The 15,574-nt window shown below is 42.5% G+C and overlaps 1 protein-coding gene across 2 annotated transcripts; it reads left to right on the top strand.

The window, feature by feature from the left end:
* The first annotated feature begins 617 nt into the window (after nt 1-617).
* On the top strand, nt 618-12,382 carry cdk9 (cyclin-dependent kinase 9 (CDC2-related kinase)). Of its 2 annotated transcripts, none has more exons than XM_055660069.1 (7): nt 618-795; nt 2,074-2,155; nt 3,976-4,066; nt 7,469-7,635; nt 8,277-8,448; nt 9,547-9,695; nt 10,334-12,382. In XM_055660069.1, exons 1-7 carry the CDS (start codon nt 656-658, stop codon nt 10,697-10,699), a joined length of 1,167 nt encoding a protein of 388 aa, XP_055516044.1. In that variant the 5' UTR covers nt 618-655; the 3' UTR covers nt 10,700-12,382. The 2 variants fall into 2 exon arrangements, with proteins under 2 accessions (XP_055516044.1, XP_055516045.1); XM_055660070.1 differs by having other exon boundaries at nt 699-818.
* Nucleotides 12,383-15,574: the final 3,192 nt, after the last annotated feature.

Raw genomic sequence — 15,574 nt, 5'->3', positions numbered from 1 at the left:
ACATAGGAAAATTAATGATTGGCTAATAAAATATTAACCAGCCAAATAATTCCAGCACAACCTTTTATCGATGAAAATCTACAATAAGTACAAAATGGATAAAAGAGGCAAAATAAGGTTTATGGAGACAAAAAATAATTAGTCCTCACAGTAAAGGTTAATAACTTGCAACTGTTGAAACCAAAGATCCTATAGCTCTGCTATAAGCGAAGGAAAGTCTGAAGAAGGCCTTCTTCAGTCTGAAGAAGGGTTTCGGCCCGAAACGTCACCTATTTCCTTCCAGCATTTTTGTGTACCTTCAAGTTTGAAGCGACAGCGGCTGCAATACGGCGCCCAGCCGCTGGAGCCGCTGCCGGTGAGGTCTAGCTGTAATACGGCGCCCAGCCGCTGGAGCCGCTGCCGGTGAGGTCTAGCTGTAATACGGCGCCCAGCCGCTGGAGCCGCTGCCGGTGAGGTCCAGCTGCAGTGCGGCGCCAGGCCGCTGGAGCCGCTGCCGGTGAGGTCCAGCTGCAGTGCGGCGCCAGGCCGCTGGAGGCTGCCGGTGAGGTCTAGCCGCAAGGCGGCTGTAGCAAAGATCTTTGGGCTGCAGTGCGACGCTCCCAGCCGCTGGAGCCGCTGCCGAGGGGGTCCGGAACCTCCGAGCACGCAGTGGAGGATGGCGCGGTGCCCGGACAGCGGCATGGGGGTCCGGCTCAGCGCCGACATGGTGAAGTACTACGAGGTGCTGGACTTCCAGTTTTGCGATGAGGTCGCCAAGTACGAGAAGATGGCGAAGATCGGGCAGGGCACCTTCGGGTGAGGCCGGCTGCAGAAGCGAGGCGAGGCGAGGCGAGGGCAGGGTGGGAGGGATGGGGAGGCTAGGCCCGATGCCCGCAAATGGGGCCGAGGATAACCGGCTCGAAGCACCCGGGTTACCCGGTCAAACCAGTCTCCTTCCCCGTTCGTACCAGTCACACCAGGAACATAATTCGATCCACTCGATCACAAAGTCATAGAGCACGGAACTCGTCCAAGCTAGTTCTGTTTGCCAGTGTTTGAGGGCCATATCCCTCTAAACCTTTCCACTCCTTGTACCCGTCCAAATGATGTTTTACATGTTGTTATTGTACCTCTCAACCCCCACCTCTGGCAACTTGTTCCATGTACCCACCATCTTCTGGGTGAAAATGTTGCACCTCAGGTTCTTCTCACTTTGTCCTCTGGTTCTGGATTTCCCTTCCCTGGGTTTACTCTGAGTTGGCCGGATGTGAGCTTCATTCCCTCTAGAGACTTAAAAGGCACAAAGCCACTGTCGTGAGGAAATGCCGCACGATCAGAGCTGCCTCTCGCAGGAGATGTTGATCTGAAACTATCTGCCATCGATATGAAAGATCACATGGTATTCTGATCAGAATACTTCGGTTCTACAATGTTTTTTAACCTTGAGTAAACATCAAAAAGACTTATCTGGTCATGATCTTATTGCCTCTAGAGGAAAGATTTGAGCATGAAGAATTGGTTCTGCTTTGCAGTGTTGGATGAACTTCTGCCTTCATATTCCTTTCTGATCTCCATTTGCTATAATTCCCTTCAATTGAAATCATTGTTATTTCACCAACAAACGTACTTGGATGCCTGTGTCGAAATTTTCTGATATAGAAAATTCCTAACACATGAAGAAATTCTTCCATAACTCATTCCTAAATAGTCTATCCCCGATTATTAGACTGTCCTGTGAAATTTAGCCGGGATAACCAGTTTCTTTATCATCCACCCTGTGAAAGTCTCAATGTCTGTACGATCTGGACTCATTCTGGACGAGTCACTCCACTCAATTTTCTTTCATTAAATAAACATTTCATTCTGGGAATTAAAATAATATATTTTTGTGAAAAAGAATTGAACATGCCTTGTGCATCGGAAGACTTTGCTCTTGTACTGACTACAACCTTTGTGGAATAGAAATGCAGTGTGCTATTTCCCTGAATTGCTTCTCATCTCAGCACATTGAATGTATGAGCAATTGGAAAATAGTGTAAGGGATTTGTTGGTCACTGGAGTGTGTTGGCTAAAAGTATTGTAATTGCTTTACAGGGAGGTGTTTAAAGCACGACATCGGCAGACAGGAAAAAAAGTGGCTTTGAAGAAAGTGCTTATGGAAAATGAAAAGGAAGGGGTATGTATGTTCCCAATATTTTATCGTCAGTCTGATTATTAAAGTTAACTTTGTCTCCTATGGTGCTTCAGTTGGTTGCGTTGTGTGCATATTTTCTAATTGACCATTTCTTTTGGGGAAGTTGAATTGCAGATTACAATTTGAAGGCTTTGATACCTCAACCAAATCACCACTTGTGTGAGCTTAGACAGTGCCCATAAATAGTCGTTTAGCAGATGCCAAAATTCCAAACATTAATTGGGAGAGTTGCTTCCAATCTTGGTTTCAATCTCGTCTGGCGGACTTCCTATCAAACCAAGGAAAATGCAGCTTGTGTCACTTACCAGACGAGCCAGGTACCATTATCAGTTGAAACTTTTGTGGCAGAAAGGCAGGAAATTGTATGCATATAACACAGTCAATCAAATGTTTTACTAGTTTTACCTGATATTTGAGCAGTTCTCTTGTGATTGCATTTCTTACTGTGCTGGTACCTGTCCTATCCTAAGTTGTTAGTTCAGGTGAGATGGAAATCCTAACCTCAACAATATATATTGATATTTAGTGCCTTTAATGTTAAAACAAGTAAGAAACGCACTTCAGAAGATTGCTACATAAATAACAATGAAAGGTGATCAAGAACCTGATCAGGCACATGTTTTAACATAGAAACATAGAAATTAGGTGCAGGAGTAGGCCATTCGGCCCTTCGAGCCTGCACCGCCATTCAATATGATCATGGCTGATCATCCAACTCAGTATCTTAAGGAGCATCTTAAAAAGGGAAAGAGTGACAGAGACAGTTAGGGAAGAAATAAAGGTCTGTGCTTGTGATGTTCCTGCAGGCAAAATTTTCATTGTGCCTATAGCTCACCATATGTGTGTAAGTGACAATAAACTCGACTTGAAAGGCCAGAACCTAGACCTCAACAGGAGTGGGGCAGTTACACATGAGAACAAGCAAGTGGTCAGAATATAGAAGACAAGCTCTCCCTGGTGATTGCAAAACTGGAATGTAACATAAGAAATAGGCCATTTGGCCCCTCCTGCTCCATCATTTAACAAGACCAGGGCATATGTTTACCATTTCACATCCCTGCTCTAATTTAATTTCCCTTAATATTTGTAGACTGATGATCCTCAGTGACTGAGCCTCCACTGCCCTCTTAAGCAGAGGATTCTACAGATTTGTTCGCCTCTAAATAAATTCCTTCGTGTCTCCGAATATTTTTTGATTCTGATGCTTAGTTCCAGACATACCAGCTGTGGGAAACATCATCGTTGCCAAGCCCCCATAAGAATGTTTTGTGAGATCATCTTTCACTCTATTAAACATGCATCCACAGACCTAGTCTACTTAATCTCCTCTTATGCCATACTTGCCAATTCCAAAATCAACCAGGTGAACCTTTGCTGGAGTCGCTCTATCATGATAATATTTCATTTTTGAAGACTAGACCTATATATAACATTCCAGATTCAGTTTCACAAGGGCTCTATAACAAAGGAGAAAGTGTCTGCTCTTGTATATTCAGAAATAGATAGGCTTCACATAATACAGGGGTTTAAAATAAGGGTTAGAATTTAGAAATTTAGGTACTGCTTAACAAAGAAGCATTGTATATCAATGTGCTTAGACGACAACTGAACAAGATGGTGGCAGTGAGAGCAGAGTCTTGCTTGATCTCGAGTGGCCAACTGTGCTGAAATAATGATAAGTTAAATTTACGTAGTATAAATGTTTTTGTGATGCAACAATTTTGTGAAATTTTTTCAGTTAAAGGAAAAGGTTTACATCCAGAAGTACAATGCAAATAATTATTTTTAAACACTTTCATTAGTTTCCCATTACGGCCTTGAGAGAAATCAAAATCCTGCAACTGTTGAAGCACGAAAATGTGGTGAACCTTATTGAGATCTGCCGCACTAAAGGTGAGTTTTTCTCAAAATGCAACTCGTTCAGAGGATCATACCTTAAGTACAGTGCCCACCATAATGTTTGGGACAAAGAACCGTCCTTTATTTATTTGCCTCTGTACTCCAGAATTTGAGATTTGTAATAGAAATTATCCCATGTGGTTATAGTGCACATTGTCAGATTTCAATAAAGGCCATTTTTATACATATTGGTTTCACCATGGTGTTTATACATAGTCCACCCATTTTAGGGCACCATAATGTTTGGGACACAGCAATGCCCTGTAAATGAAAGTAGTCATATTTAGTATTTTGTTGCATATCCTTTGCATGCAATGACTGCTTGAAGTCTGTGATTCATGGGCATCACCAGTTGCTGGGTGTCTTCTCTGGTGATGCTCTGCCAGGCATGTATTGCAGCCATCTTTAGCTTATGCTTGTTTTGGGGGCTAGTCCCCTTCAGTTTTCTCTTCAGCATAAATAAGGCATGCTCAATTGGGTTCCGATCGGGTGATTGGCTTGGCCTCTCAAAATTACCATTTTTTAGCTTTGGAAAAACTCCTTTGTTGCTTTAGCAGTCTGTGTGGGATCATTGCCTTGCTGTAGAATGAACCGCCGGCAAGTGAGTTTTGAGGCATTTGTATGAACTTGAGCAGATAGGATGTGTCTATACACTTCTGAATTCATAATGTTACTACCATCAGCAGTTGCATCATCAATGAAGATAAGCGAGCCAGTACCTTCAGCAGCCATACATGCCCAGGCCACAACACTCCCACCACCGTGTTTCACAGATGAGGTGGTATGCCTTGGATCTTGGGCAGTTCCTTCTCTCCTCCATACTTTGCTCTTGCCATCACTCTGATATAAGTTAATCTTCGTCTCATCTGTCCACAAAACCTATTTCCAGAACTGTGGTTGCTCTTTTAAGTACTTCTTGGCAAACTGTAACCTGGCCATCCTATTTTTGCGGCTAACCAGTGGTTTGCATCTTGCAGTGTAGCCTCTGTATTTCTGTTCATGACAGTGGTCATTGACAAATCCACACCTGACTACTGAAGAGTGTTTCTGATCTGTCGGACAGATGTTTGGGGATTTTTCTTTATTATAGAGAGAATTCTTCTGTCATCAGTTGTGAAGGTTTTCCTTGGCCTGCCAGTCCCTTTGTGATTAGTAAACTCATCAGTGCTCTCTTTCTTCTTAATTATATTCCAAACAGTTGATTTGGGTAAGCCTAAGGTTTGGCTGATGTCTCTATAACAGTTTTAATCTTGTTTCTCAGTCTCATAATGGCTTCTTTGACTTTCATTGGCACAACTTTGGTCCTCATGTTGATGAACAGAGATAAAAGTTTCCAAAAGTGATGGAAAGACTGGAGGAAAAACTAGGTGCTGAGAGCTCTCTTATACCTGCATTAAGGTGGCAATTAAACACACCTGAGCAATCACAAACACCTGTGAAGCCATGTGTCCCAAACATTATGGTGCCCTGAAATGGGGGGGGAAATCAACAGTTTGGTGAGGGTCCATGTGTTGGAAGAACGCATATTAAATCTTGAAAATCTTCATTTAGTGTTACATCTCTATCAAATCTAATACTCTGGTCATGCTTGGGAATGGACTGAAACAGTGAAGCCATTAAAAATTACTATCATTTCAGCTCAAATAATTTAATTGTATTGATTACATTTTATTAGCCAAGTATGTATACATACAAGGAATTTGCCTTGGTGCTTTGCTCGCAAGTAATAACAACATAACATACAGTAGACAATTAACAATAAAACATAATTTAAACATGTGAAGAATGAAATAAAATACCAGAGCAAAAGGAGGCTACAGACTTTTGGCTGTTGATTAGAGCTACTGCTTGTGGGGAAAAAAAGGCTGTTTTTATGTCTGGCTGGGCGGCTTTGATAGTCCGGACTCTCCTTCCAGAGGGAAGTGCTTCAAAGTTGGTGGCAGGGTGAGAGGGGTCAGAGATGATCTTACCCGCTCGCTTAATTGGGGGAAGGTTGCAGCTAACATTCTTCTTGGCTAATCGAACGATGCGCTGCAGCCTCCGGATGTCATGCTTGGTGGCTGAGCCAAACCATGATAGAGAAGGTGAGGACCGATTCTATGATGGCAGTATAAAATAGGACCATCATTGCCTGTGGTAGATTGTGTTTCCTCAACTGCCGCAGGAAGTACATCCTCTGTAGGGCTCTTTTGACTATGTAGTCGTAGGTTGCCCCCCATTTAAGGTCCTTGGAGATGATGATTCCAAGGAACTTAAATGACTCCACAGATATGACTGTGGTGTTGTTGATGGTGAATGGGGGAAGGGTAGAGGGAGCTCTCCTGAAGTCTACAATCAATTCCACCGTCTTAAGCGCATTGAGCTCCAGGTTGTTGCGATGGCACCAGGACGCCAGCTATGACACTTCATGTCTGTAGGTAGATTCCTCCCCATCCTGGATCAGTCCAATCAGGGTTGTGTCGTCCGCAAACTTGAGAAACTTGACAGGAGTCTGTGGAGTTAGTTGTTGGTGTAGAGAGAGTAAAGGAGAAGGGAGAGTATGCAGTCTTACGGTGCTCCTCTGCTGAGGGTCAGTGGGTCTGAGATGTGCTTTCCCAGCCTCACATGCTGCGTCCTGTCTCAGGAAGTTGGTGATCCACCAACAGAGAGGTTCAGGCACAGTCAACTGGGAGAGTTTGGAGTGTAGTAGCTCTGGCACAATGGTGTTGAATGTAGAGCTGAAATCCACACACAAAATCCTTGCATAGGTCCTTGCATAGGTCCCGTGGAGTTCTAGGTGCTGGATGAAGTGCAGGCCTAGGTTGACTGCTTCATCCACTGATCTATGCAAACTGCTGGGGGTCCAGCAGGGGATTTGTGATATTTTTCAGATGTGCCAGCACAAGTCTTCCAAGGGTCTTCGTGATTACAGAGGTCAGGGCGACAGGCCTGTAGTCATTAAGACCAGTAATCCTTGGATTTTGGGGTACGGGAACAATAGTGGAGTCTTTGAAGCAGGCAGGGACAGCGCAGGTTTGCAGGGACCGATTGAAAATGTCTGTATAGACATTTACTTGGTCTTCATCCAATGCTTGTAACTGCCATGTATTTTTCTGATGGATAGCAAGCGTGAATGATGACTGATCTTTTTTGTTGCCCATCTGTTTGTTTATGGGAGTAATGATTTGCCAATCACTGATCTAGCTTGAGGACTGCACTCAGTTCAGCTTATTGCCTGAAGTAATGGCTGGTGAAAGTATAGGTAAGGAAGACTCAACAAACCAAATGTCCTCCAACTCTTGTCTCTGTTCCCAGCTCACTGTTGTTTCAGTTCAAACAGATGAGATTGGGGTTTGTAGCGGAGACAGTGATGCTGAAAGGGGGCAGTGATGGATTATTTCTGTGTAATCCCTCCAGCCACGCAGTATAATCGCTACAAGGGCAGCATCTACCTGGTCTTTGACTTCTGCGAGCATGACCTGGCTGGACTGCTCAGCAATGCAAACGTGAAGTTCACTTTGGCAGAAATCAAGAAGGTGATGCAGATGTTGCTGAATGGGCTCTACTACATCCATCGGAACAAGGTGAGATAGAGCGACCTAGCGGGGTTTGATGGGTTGCTCGCAGAGCTCAGCTTGCAGTCTTGGTCACAGCCATGTAAGTAGCTGACCACTGTAAAGCTAAATGTACTTTCCTGCTTTATATTAATCTTGTTAACTAAAATTACCTGGAGCTCTATTAAATGGGGATTGTTTCAAGGCTGAGGTTTGACTTTTGAACTGACAGCATAGATTAAATGGTCAGTATTGTTGGATGTAAAGTTGCTTTACATGTCTTGATGTTGTGAAAAGAACTTGCAGTTTGAGACTATTTTCGCCCCACAGAGGATGCATTAGCCCACAACGACACATCAGTGCCTTCAGTTTCTCATTTAGGAAATGGCAATGATGTTCTCAAATTCTAAATGAATTAAAACAATTCTGTGTGCCATTTTTTGTGTAGTGCATGGTGTGCATGGTGATCACTGTACATCCCTATGTGATACTGCACATCTAAATAATTGCTGGATAAATACAAGTCTGTCTCTTTTAACAGGCCAATTGTGCGACACCTCAATGTAATAATGAACTCTGCAAGGCTCACCATTTCAAGTGTGGATCTCAATAACTGCAAAGCTATTCATTTTAGTAACAGTTTTACATTATCTTTGCATTTTTGTTTGTAGATTTTGCATCGAGATATGAAAGCAGCCAATGTTCTAATCACTCGGGATGGTGTGCTGAAACTGGCCGACTTTGGTCTGGCTCGAGCATTCAGTCTGGCCAAGAACAGCCAGCCAAATCGCTACACCAACAGGGTGGTGACCCTGTGGTATCGACCACCAGAGCTCTTGTTAGGTAAGTGTCCCTAAGCTCTGTGTCTAGCTTGGTAATAACAACTTGTTCTATTTGATCTTATTTGATTGTGCACGCCAGGTTGAATGCATTCGTCGAAACAGGGCGGAGCACGTGAAGGTTGCAAACTTCCACCCTTATAACGTTGTCATAATTGTGAGAATCATCTCTGTTCCAAGGTTTAATAAACCTTTATAATGATTGTGAGAGTCACAATAACAGATTATCTTATTTTTCATACAGGGCTAATTAGAATTTGTATCAGATACTGTCCTTTAACATATGGAATTATGGTATAGTACAGTGAATATTTGGGGCATGTGCAGTGCCCATTGGAGGTGCTAATACAGTAGAAAATAATCTGAGGGTATACATCTTGTAGCCAGGAGAGGTCTCTCTTGTTGTCACCAGCTTTCTCTTCCCTCGTGATATTTACTGCAGCTGTTCTGATTTCAATTCATAGACAAGGAACAACTTTTAAACCATTGGAGATTTTCAGCTAACTCCTGCAAATAACCTGTTTAATCGTCTCTTTTGTTTTTAATATTATAAGTCGATTTCTCAAGTTAATCATGGAACTCTTTTTAAAAGCATTTTCTAAGAATTAACTGGCTTCCTCTTTTAATTCCTCATTCATTGGGTCTTTAGGATTGATCAGTGATCTTGTGTATTCACAGTATTTTTCCTATAATACATTATGGAAGAGAATAGCCTAGCCACATCTATCATGGGTTTGTCAACAAAACTGGATAAAACAACATCCTAGGACCTGTGCTCAATTAGCAAATTCTGGCGAGGATTTCTTTTGGTGGTTTTGTTTCCCTGTGAGAAGGGGGGAAATGAACCAGGGAGTCACAATGTTGGATGAAGTATATCTGTTTGTATGGGATAGTATTGTGATTTGATGTAATTTAATCAGTTGGCATTCACCGTGGGGTTACATGGAAGAACATCTCCTGGAATAAATTATTGAAGGCCACCTATCCTTGGGAGTGAATCGTAGTATTTGCAGGGTGGGAAACTGGAGAGGGTAACATATCTGCAAGTCATGGTCTTCACCTCCTTTAATAAGGTATTTGTTTCCCCTTTCTCCAATTCCAGGTGAGAGAGACTATGGACCACCCATAGATCTGTGGGGTGCTGGATGCATCATGGCTGAGATGTGGACCCGGAGTCCAATAATGCAGGGCAACACAGAACAGCATCAGCTAACGTTGATCAGTCAGCTCTGTGGCTCCATTACAGCCGAGGTATGTCCTGCTGGGCTCTGTTCTTGCCAGGGAATATTAGTCTTTATCTGCTTGGTGATAATTTCTCGGGTGTAAGGCAGCTTGTAAATGTACTGTGCAAATTTCAATTACACCTTTAATGTGGGAACTTGTTCGGCTGTCCTTTTATATCTTCCAATCCAGTGCACATCATCCAATCCAGTCACTCCATTCAGCACTAGTAATGTAGTCTTCTCTACAATGGTGAAACTCTGCAAGTTGGCTGTCTGCTTTGTGGAGTGAATACAAGATGGATTTAATGAACAGAATGAAGTATGATGTTATGTCCGTGGAAATTGCTGAAAGATGAGATCTGGGAGAAGATTTGGCTTCTTGGGCATAGGGAATAGCAGAGGTATCGTTGCAGTTGGTGTTCATCTTTTTAACAAAAATCCTCCTGTTTTTGAAGATGAAAACGGAAAGGATTAAATAGACAATTAATAAGGGGATTATCTTTGCATTTTAGAATGAAGTCATGATCAGTTTTGGCCGAGGGGAAGTACTTTGTAATGGTATGAGTATTGAGTAGCATTCATTATTGCCAGTTATAAAATGTTGATGGACATTGTGAGAATCAAACCTTTCATTTTAATGGAGATAAACAATGTGCTTGATTTCAGGTTTGGCCTAATGTTGAGAAGTATGAACTGTACCAAAAGCTGGAACTGCCGAAAGGTCAGAAGCGAAAAGTTAAAGACCGGTTGAAAGCCTACGTGAAGGACCCTTATGCACTGGACCTCATTGACAAGCTGCTTGTCCTCGATCCCACCCAGAGGACCGACAGTGATGATGCCCTGAACCACGATTTCTTCTGGACTGACCCCATGCCTTCTGACCTTAAAAACATGCTCTCCACCCACAACCAATCAATGTTTGAGTATTTAGCCCCTCCCAGGAGGCGAGGCAGTCACATGCCTCAGCAGTCAACCAATCAGAACAAGAATCCTGCTGCAGCCAACCAGACGGAATTTGATCGGGTGTTCTGAAAATGTTTGAAGTTTAGGGATTGTAGAGTTGCTCGAGGCAGGTTGTTTATTTATTTAGATAGTGCCATATTTGAGGTTTTGTGATTAATCAATGTTGAACTGTTACACATTAATTGTGCCTATTACTAATTGGATGCTAAAGGTACTCCAGAGCTGTGGGTCCAAAGGTAACATTCAGAGGTTCTGTTTTACGGTCTTGGATTGATTTCTGTTTTCCCCAGTTATGTTGAGCATAATTTTGTTATTCTAGAGATTTGTGTTCAATCATTCCAACATTGATGTTGAATTACCTTCGAGTCGGTACCTGGAGCAAAATAACTGGCTCTTTACATACATACTCTGTTTTATCCTGGGATCTAAGTTTGTAGACAGATTTCCCTCGCCGAGTATATTGCAACCAGACAGCATCCCAAAAGGAACATGGGAAAAGTCAAATCATTTCACCTCAAGCAAGTGTGTTTAACAAAGCATTACAGACAGTAGGCTGGATAATAGCTTTTCTCTTGTTCTGCTCATCAAGCAAGAGGTTCTTGGTAAAAACAAGAAACTGATTTTATTTCCGGAGGCTTGTGCTCTCGAGGGCACTTGGAATGCTGAGTCATTACTTTTTAATGAGCTTATATCAGAGTGTATTTAAAACCGTTCATTTATAAGCACCTGGAACAGGTTAAAGTACTGCTAAACCATTTGTCAGTTATAGAATATTAATGAGGTTATGGCTTTGTTTCCTCAAACCAAAAACATTACAAGAAATTTGCTTCTTTTTGAGGTATTGGTGTTTTTTACATTTCATGCTTTTTCAATTATTGATGGATTTAAGAAAAAAAAGTGAAATTTCTTCTTGCAGATGAGTTGATATACTTCATAGAGGTTTGTACATACTGAAACTTTGTAGTAAATTCTGTTTGCGCCAACATGTTGTTGATTCCTGTTCTGATACTGCCTCATTGCTGCGCCTGTTCTCGAGAGGAGTCTATAAGTGCCTGCCCTACGCTGGCTAAAAGCAAAATGAGTAGAATGAAAATTAGACAATGTCATCGGCAGCTTTCGGAGAAGTGTTAGCTTTCCCCTGCCCTTCATGGTGTGACAGTGTGCCTCTTTACTGGGTTAGTTAATTAAATGTTTTCATTAGCTCTAGCTACAGAGAGTATTGTGCTCTCTGGAAAAAAAGGCAATGCGAGGGTTCAGTTAAGTAGTTGCAGAACTGCTGTTGAATTAGGATTCGGGTTTCTTCGGCAAGATGGATTCAGAGAACATTTTAAAAAAAAAAGAAAATTATTTTAAAAAATGCAGTTGTGCTATTGATTTCATTTTCAGTTTTTTTGTTTTATTCCAACTCTCCGTCTTGACCAAAAAGCATCTTGTCCGCTGGCCGAATAAAACAGTCTGTTCCTATTGGTGTAATGCCAGTATTTCCAGATGTTTGAATTCCAGTGATCAGAATGTCTATTTAGTCTCAGTCCTCGAGTGGTTTAAGAAATATTTAATGTGCAGTTCTTCCGTTCTAACAATGTACACGTAAAAGATTTAGTTACTCTGTACAATACAGCATTAGAACATATGCAAAATGTAGTTACTCTGTACAATACTGCATTAGAACATATGCAAAATGTTTAACAGTTTATAAAAAGTCACTTCAGTGAGTACGAATCCTAGGTTTTTAAATAAATTGTTCTAAGACAATCCTTTGCTACTCTCCATATCTTTGTGGTCTGTTGCTGTTTCACTGTGTATAGCTTTGTTTTGATTTCTTGTCTTAGTTATTTATATTTATTTTGGTGCTACTTTTAAAGTGCTGACTAGGTTTATCTTTGAAGAGGAGAATAATCTGTCCGTAGGTTTTCTGATCAGTATACATTGCAAACTGCCAATCAGCAAATGTCTTGGCTACTCCAAATATTTACAGTGAATACCTCAGTTTTAAATTGAACTATTTGTGTATCGGGTTACAAATAGCTGTAATGTGTTGAATATAGGAAATCTATTTTTGCCCTAATAATGCAGTTGCGATCTTCTGCCTTGCCCCAAATGCCATTTGATGTCTGGAACAATATTTAAAGTATTATTTGAATAATTACAGCCTCAAAAATCATCACTCGAGCCCTCGATCCTATCCCTACCTTTTATTGTTCATTTCTACATATGACCATTTAATCATTCTAGAATTCTATCTCCTGAAAGACCATTTTCAGGTTTTATTTTTGCCTTTGTGCATACCAGCCAAGAGCCTTGTCAGTGTCACCTGACTACTTAAGTGTGGAGGGTACTGATTAAATTTAACTCTGTCCTTACAATCAGTGTTTACAGATATTAATTCTCCAAGGTATATTTCACCTTGTATAATCCTGATGTGTAAAATCCTAATTCTTGGCTTCTTGCGTTGTTTCAAATGCAGAGCAGGGACAAAATCTTGGAATATTTTGTATACATGTCTGCTGCACCATATGGAAGAATTCTAGATAATTACTATTTGTTTCTCATTTACCCTTGTGTTACCTATAATTTTATACCTGCACAAACAACAGTTTTGAAGATTGATTTGTTTTCCTGTAAAGCTCTACTCCAGTTCCTAGGTAATACTAGGAAGAAAGGTCTCGACCCAATATCACCCATTCCTTCTCTCCAGAGATGCTGCCTGTCCCGCTGAGTTACTCCAGCATTTTGATTTCGATTTAAACCAGCATCTGCAGTTCTTTCCTACACATTTGTCCGCTCTACTGCGAAATCTCCTCAAGGTATCTACTTTGAAGAAATTCTCTCTCCAACAAGAGTTCAGCAAAAAGGAAGGTCTCGACCCGAAACATCACCCATTTCTTATAACCATATAACAATTACAGCACGGAAACAGGCCATCTCGGCCCTACAAGTCCGTGCCGAATAACTTTTTACCCTTAGTCCCACCTGCCTGCACTCATATCATAACCCTCCATTCCCTTCTCATCCATATGCCTATCCAATTTATTTTTAAATGATACCAACGATCCTGCCTCCACCACTTCCACTGGAAGCTCATTCCACACCGCTACCACTCCCTGAGTAAAGAATTCTCTCCAGAGATGCTACCTGTCCTGCTGAGTTACTCCAGCATTTTGTGTCGACCCTAGGTGATACTATTGGGTAGGAACCAGTCAAACCTCCAATTAATGAATTGCTCTATTTGATGCACATTTCTCAAATTATTGTGTATGAGCGTTACACTGCCGGTTAGAATATTGCTTTATTATGGTAATGTGTCCCAAGATACAGTGAATAGCTTTCGTTTGTTACTTTTGTTAGCCAGTCAAATCAAATGTACAGTCACTGGAAAATAAGGTTGAGGACTTCAGGCAAAGCTGCTTTATCAAAGACGGATAAGGGAATGATGTGTGCTCAGTCTTACTGAGACATGGCTGATCGCAAGCTCCCCATACTCAGCCCTTCAGCCCAAAGATTTCTCCATTCATCACATGGCATCTGAGGCATCGGCAAAGGAAAGAGGTGATGTCTGCCTTATGGTAAACTGAGGCTCAGACATAGTGGTCTTGTCCAACTCCTACGCTGCACACCTGGCAGTGAAGTGCCATTCCTTTTATCTCCAGAGGGAATTCACCTCCATCGTCATGACCGCAGTCCACATTGCATCCCAGGTAGACGTTCGTCTAGCACTGGAGGAGCTCCACACTCGTCAACAAACACGAGATGGCATACCCTGACGCCTTTCTTATCATAGCTGGGAACCTCAACAATGCCAGTTTGAAGAGGTCACTTCCAAACTGCCAGCAGCACCAAAGCACCAAACGTCCACCACTGCTTTTCCACCATCAAAGACACCTATCGCTGCATTCCTCACTCTCACTTTGGGAAATCCAACCATGTGGCTGTGCTCGTTCCCTCGGAGTACAGGCAGCGACTGAAAAGTGCATCCTCAACAGTGAGGACTGCCTAAAGCTTTGAGGGGAGGAAGAAAAACGACTGGGATTGCTTGGAGGAGGTAGACTGGGTGATGTTCAAGGACATGGAAACATGAGCAAATATGCCATGGTTGTTACCAACTTCATAACAAAATGTGCGGCGAGGTATTCCACCAAAACTGTCTGAATATTCCCCAACCAGACGTCTTTGATGAACCAGGAGGCCGGCAATCCAGATCTCTGACATTCAAGTCTGGTGATGCATAATCAAACAAGACAACCAGATACGACCTCAAGGTCATCATATCGGTTATGCTGCTGCAAGTAAGAATTTAATTGTTCTGTTTTGATAACATTTGACAATTCAACAGTCCTGACTTTTGATATTATACATGAGTACAATCAAGCAATACACAAGTCCAACAGGTAGTGCAAAGAGAAAAATAATAGAATACAGAATTTAGTGTTACAGCATTGTAGTATTATACTTACAAAGAGAAAGTCCAACATCTGTAATGACATTGGAATTACACCCTAACTTACGAGAGGACCGTACGGTCGTCTGATGCCAGCGCCACCCCAACCCCCCCCTCCCCCCTCCCCCTCCTTGCTGCAAGTCTGGGGCGGGACAGTCAATGGCTGCCGACGGGACAGGCAGAGCCGAGCTGGAGCCAGCGCCTGCCCCCCCCGCCCCCCCCGCGCCAGCTGCAAGTTCAGGGCCACCCTGGGCAGGGATGGGACACCCGGGAAGGGACGGGGACGGCCCAGCAGCATCTCAACAGCGCTGGAGACCCGGGCCCGACCCCGACCATGGGCGAAATGCAAGCTTGCACATAATGCAGCTCCACAGTTGCAGAGAATGTTTATAGCAAGTGATCTATGACCTGGGTATGCGCAGTCGGAATACCGAACTCGCTTATTGTGAGGGTGTCGGGTTATGGGAAGAAGGCAGGAGAAGGGGTTGGGAGGGAAAGGTCGATCAGAA

The sequence above is a fragment of the Leucoraja erinacea genome, chromosome 31 (genome assembly GCF_028641065.1).
Source record: "Leucoraja erinacea ecotype New England chromosome 31, Leri_hhj_1, whole genome shotgun sequence".
NCBI lineage: Eukaryota > Metazoa > Chordata > Chondrichthyes > Rajiformes > Rajidae > Leucoraja > Leucoraja erinaceus.
This window is presented reverse-complemented; position numbering and strand designations above follow the sequence as displayed.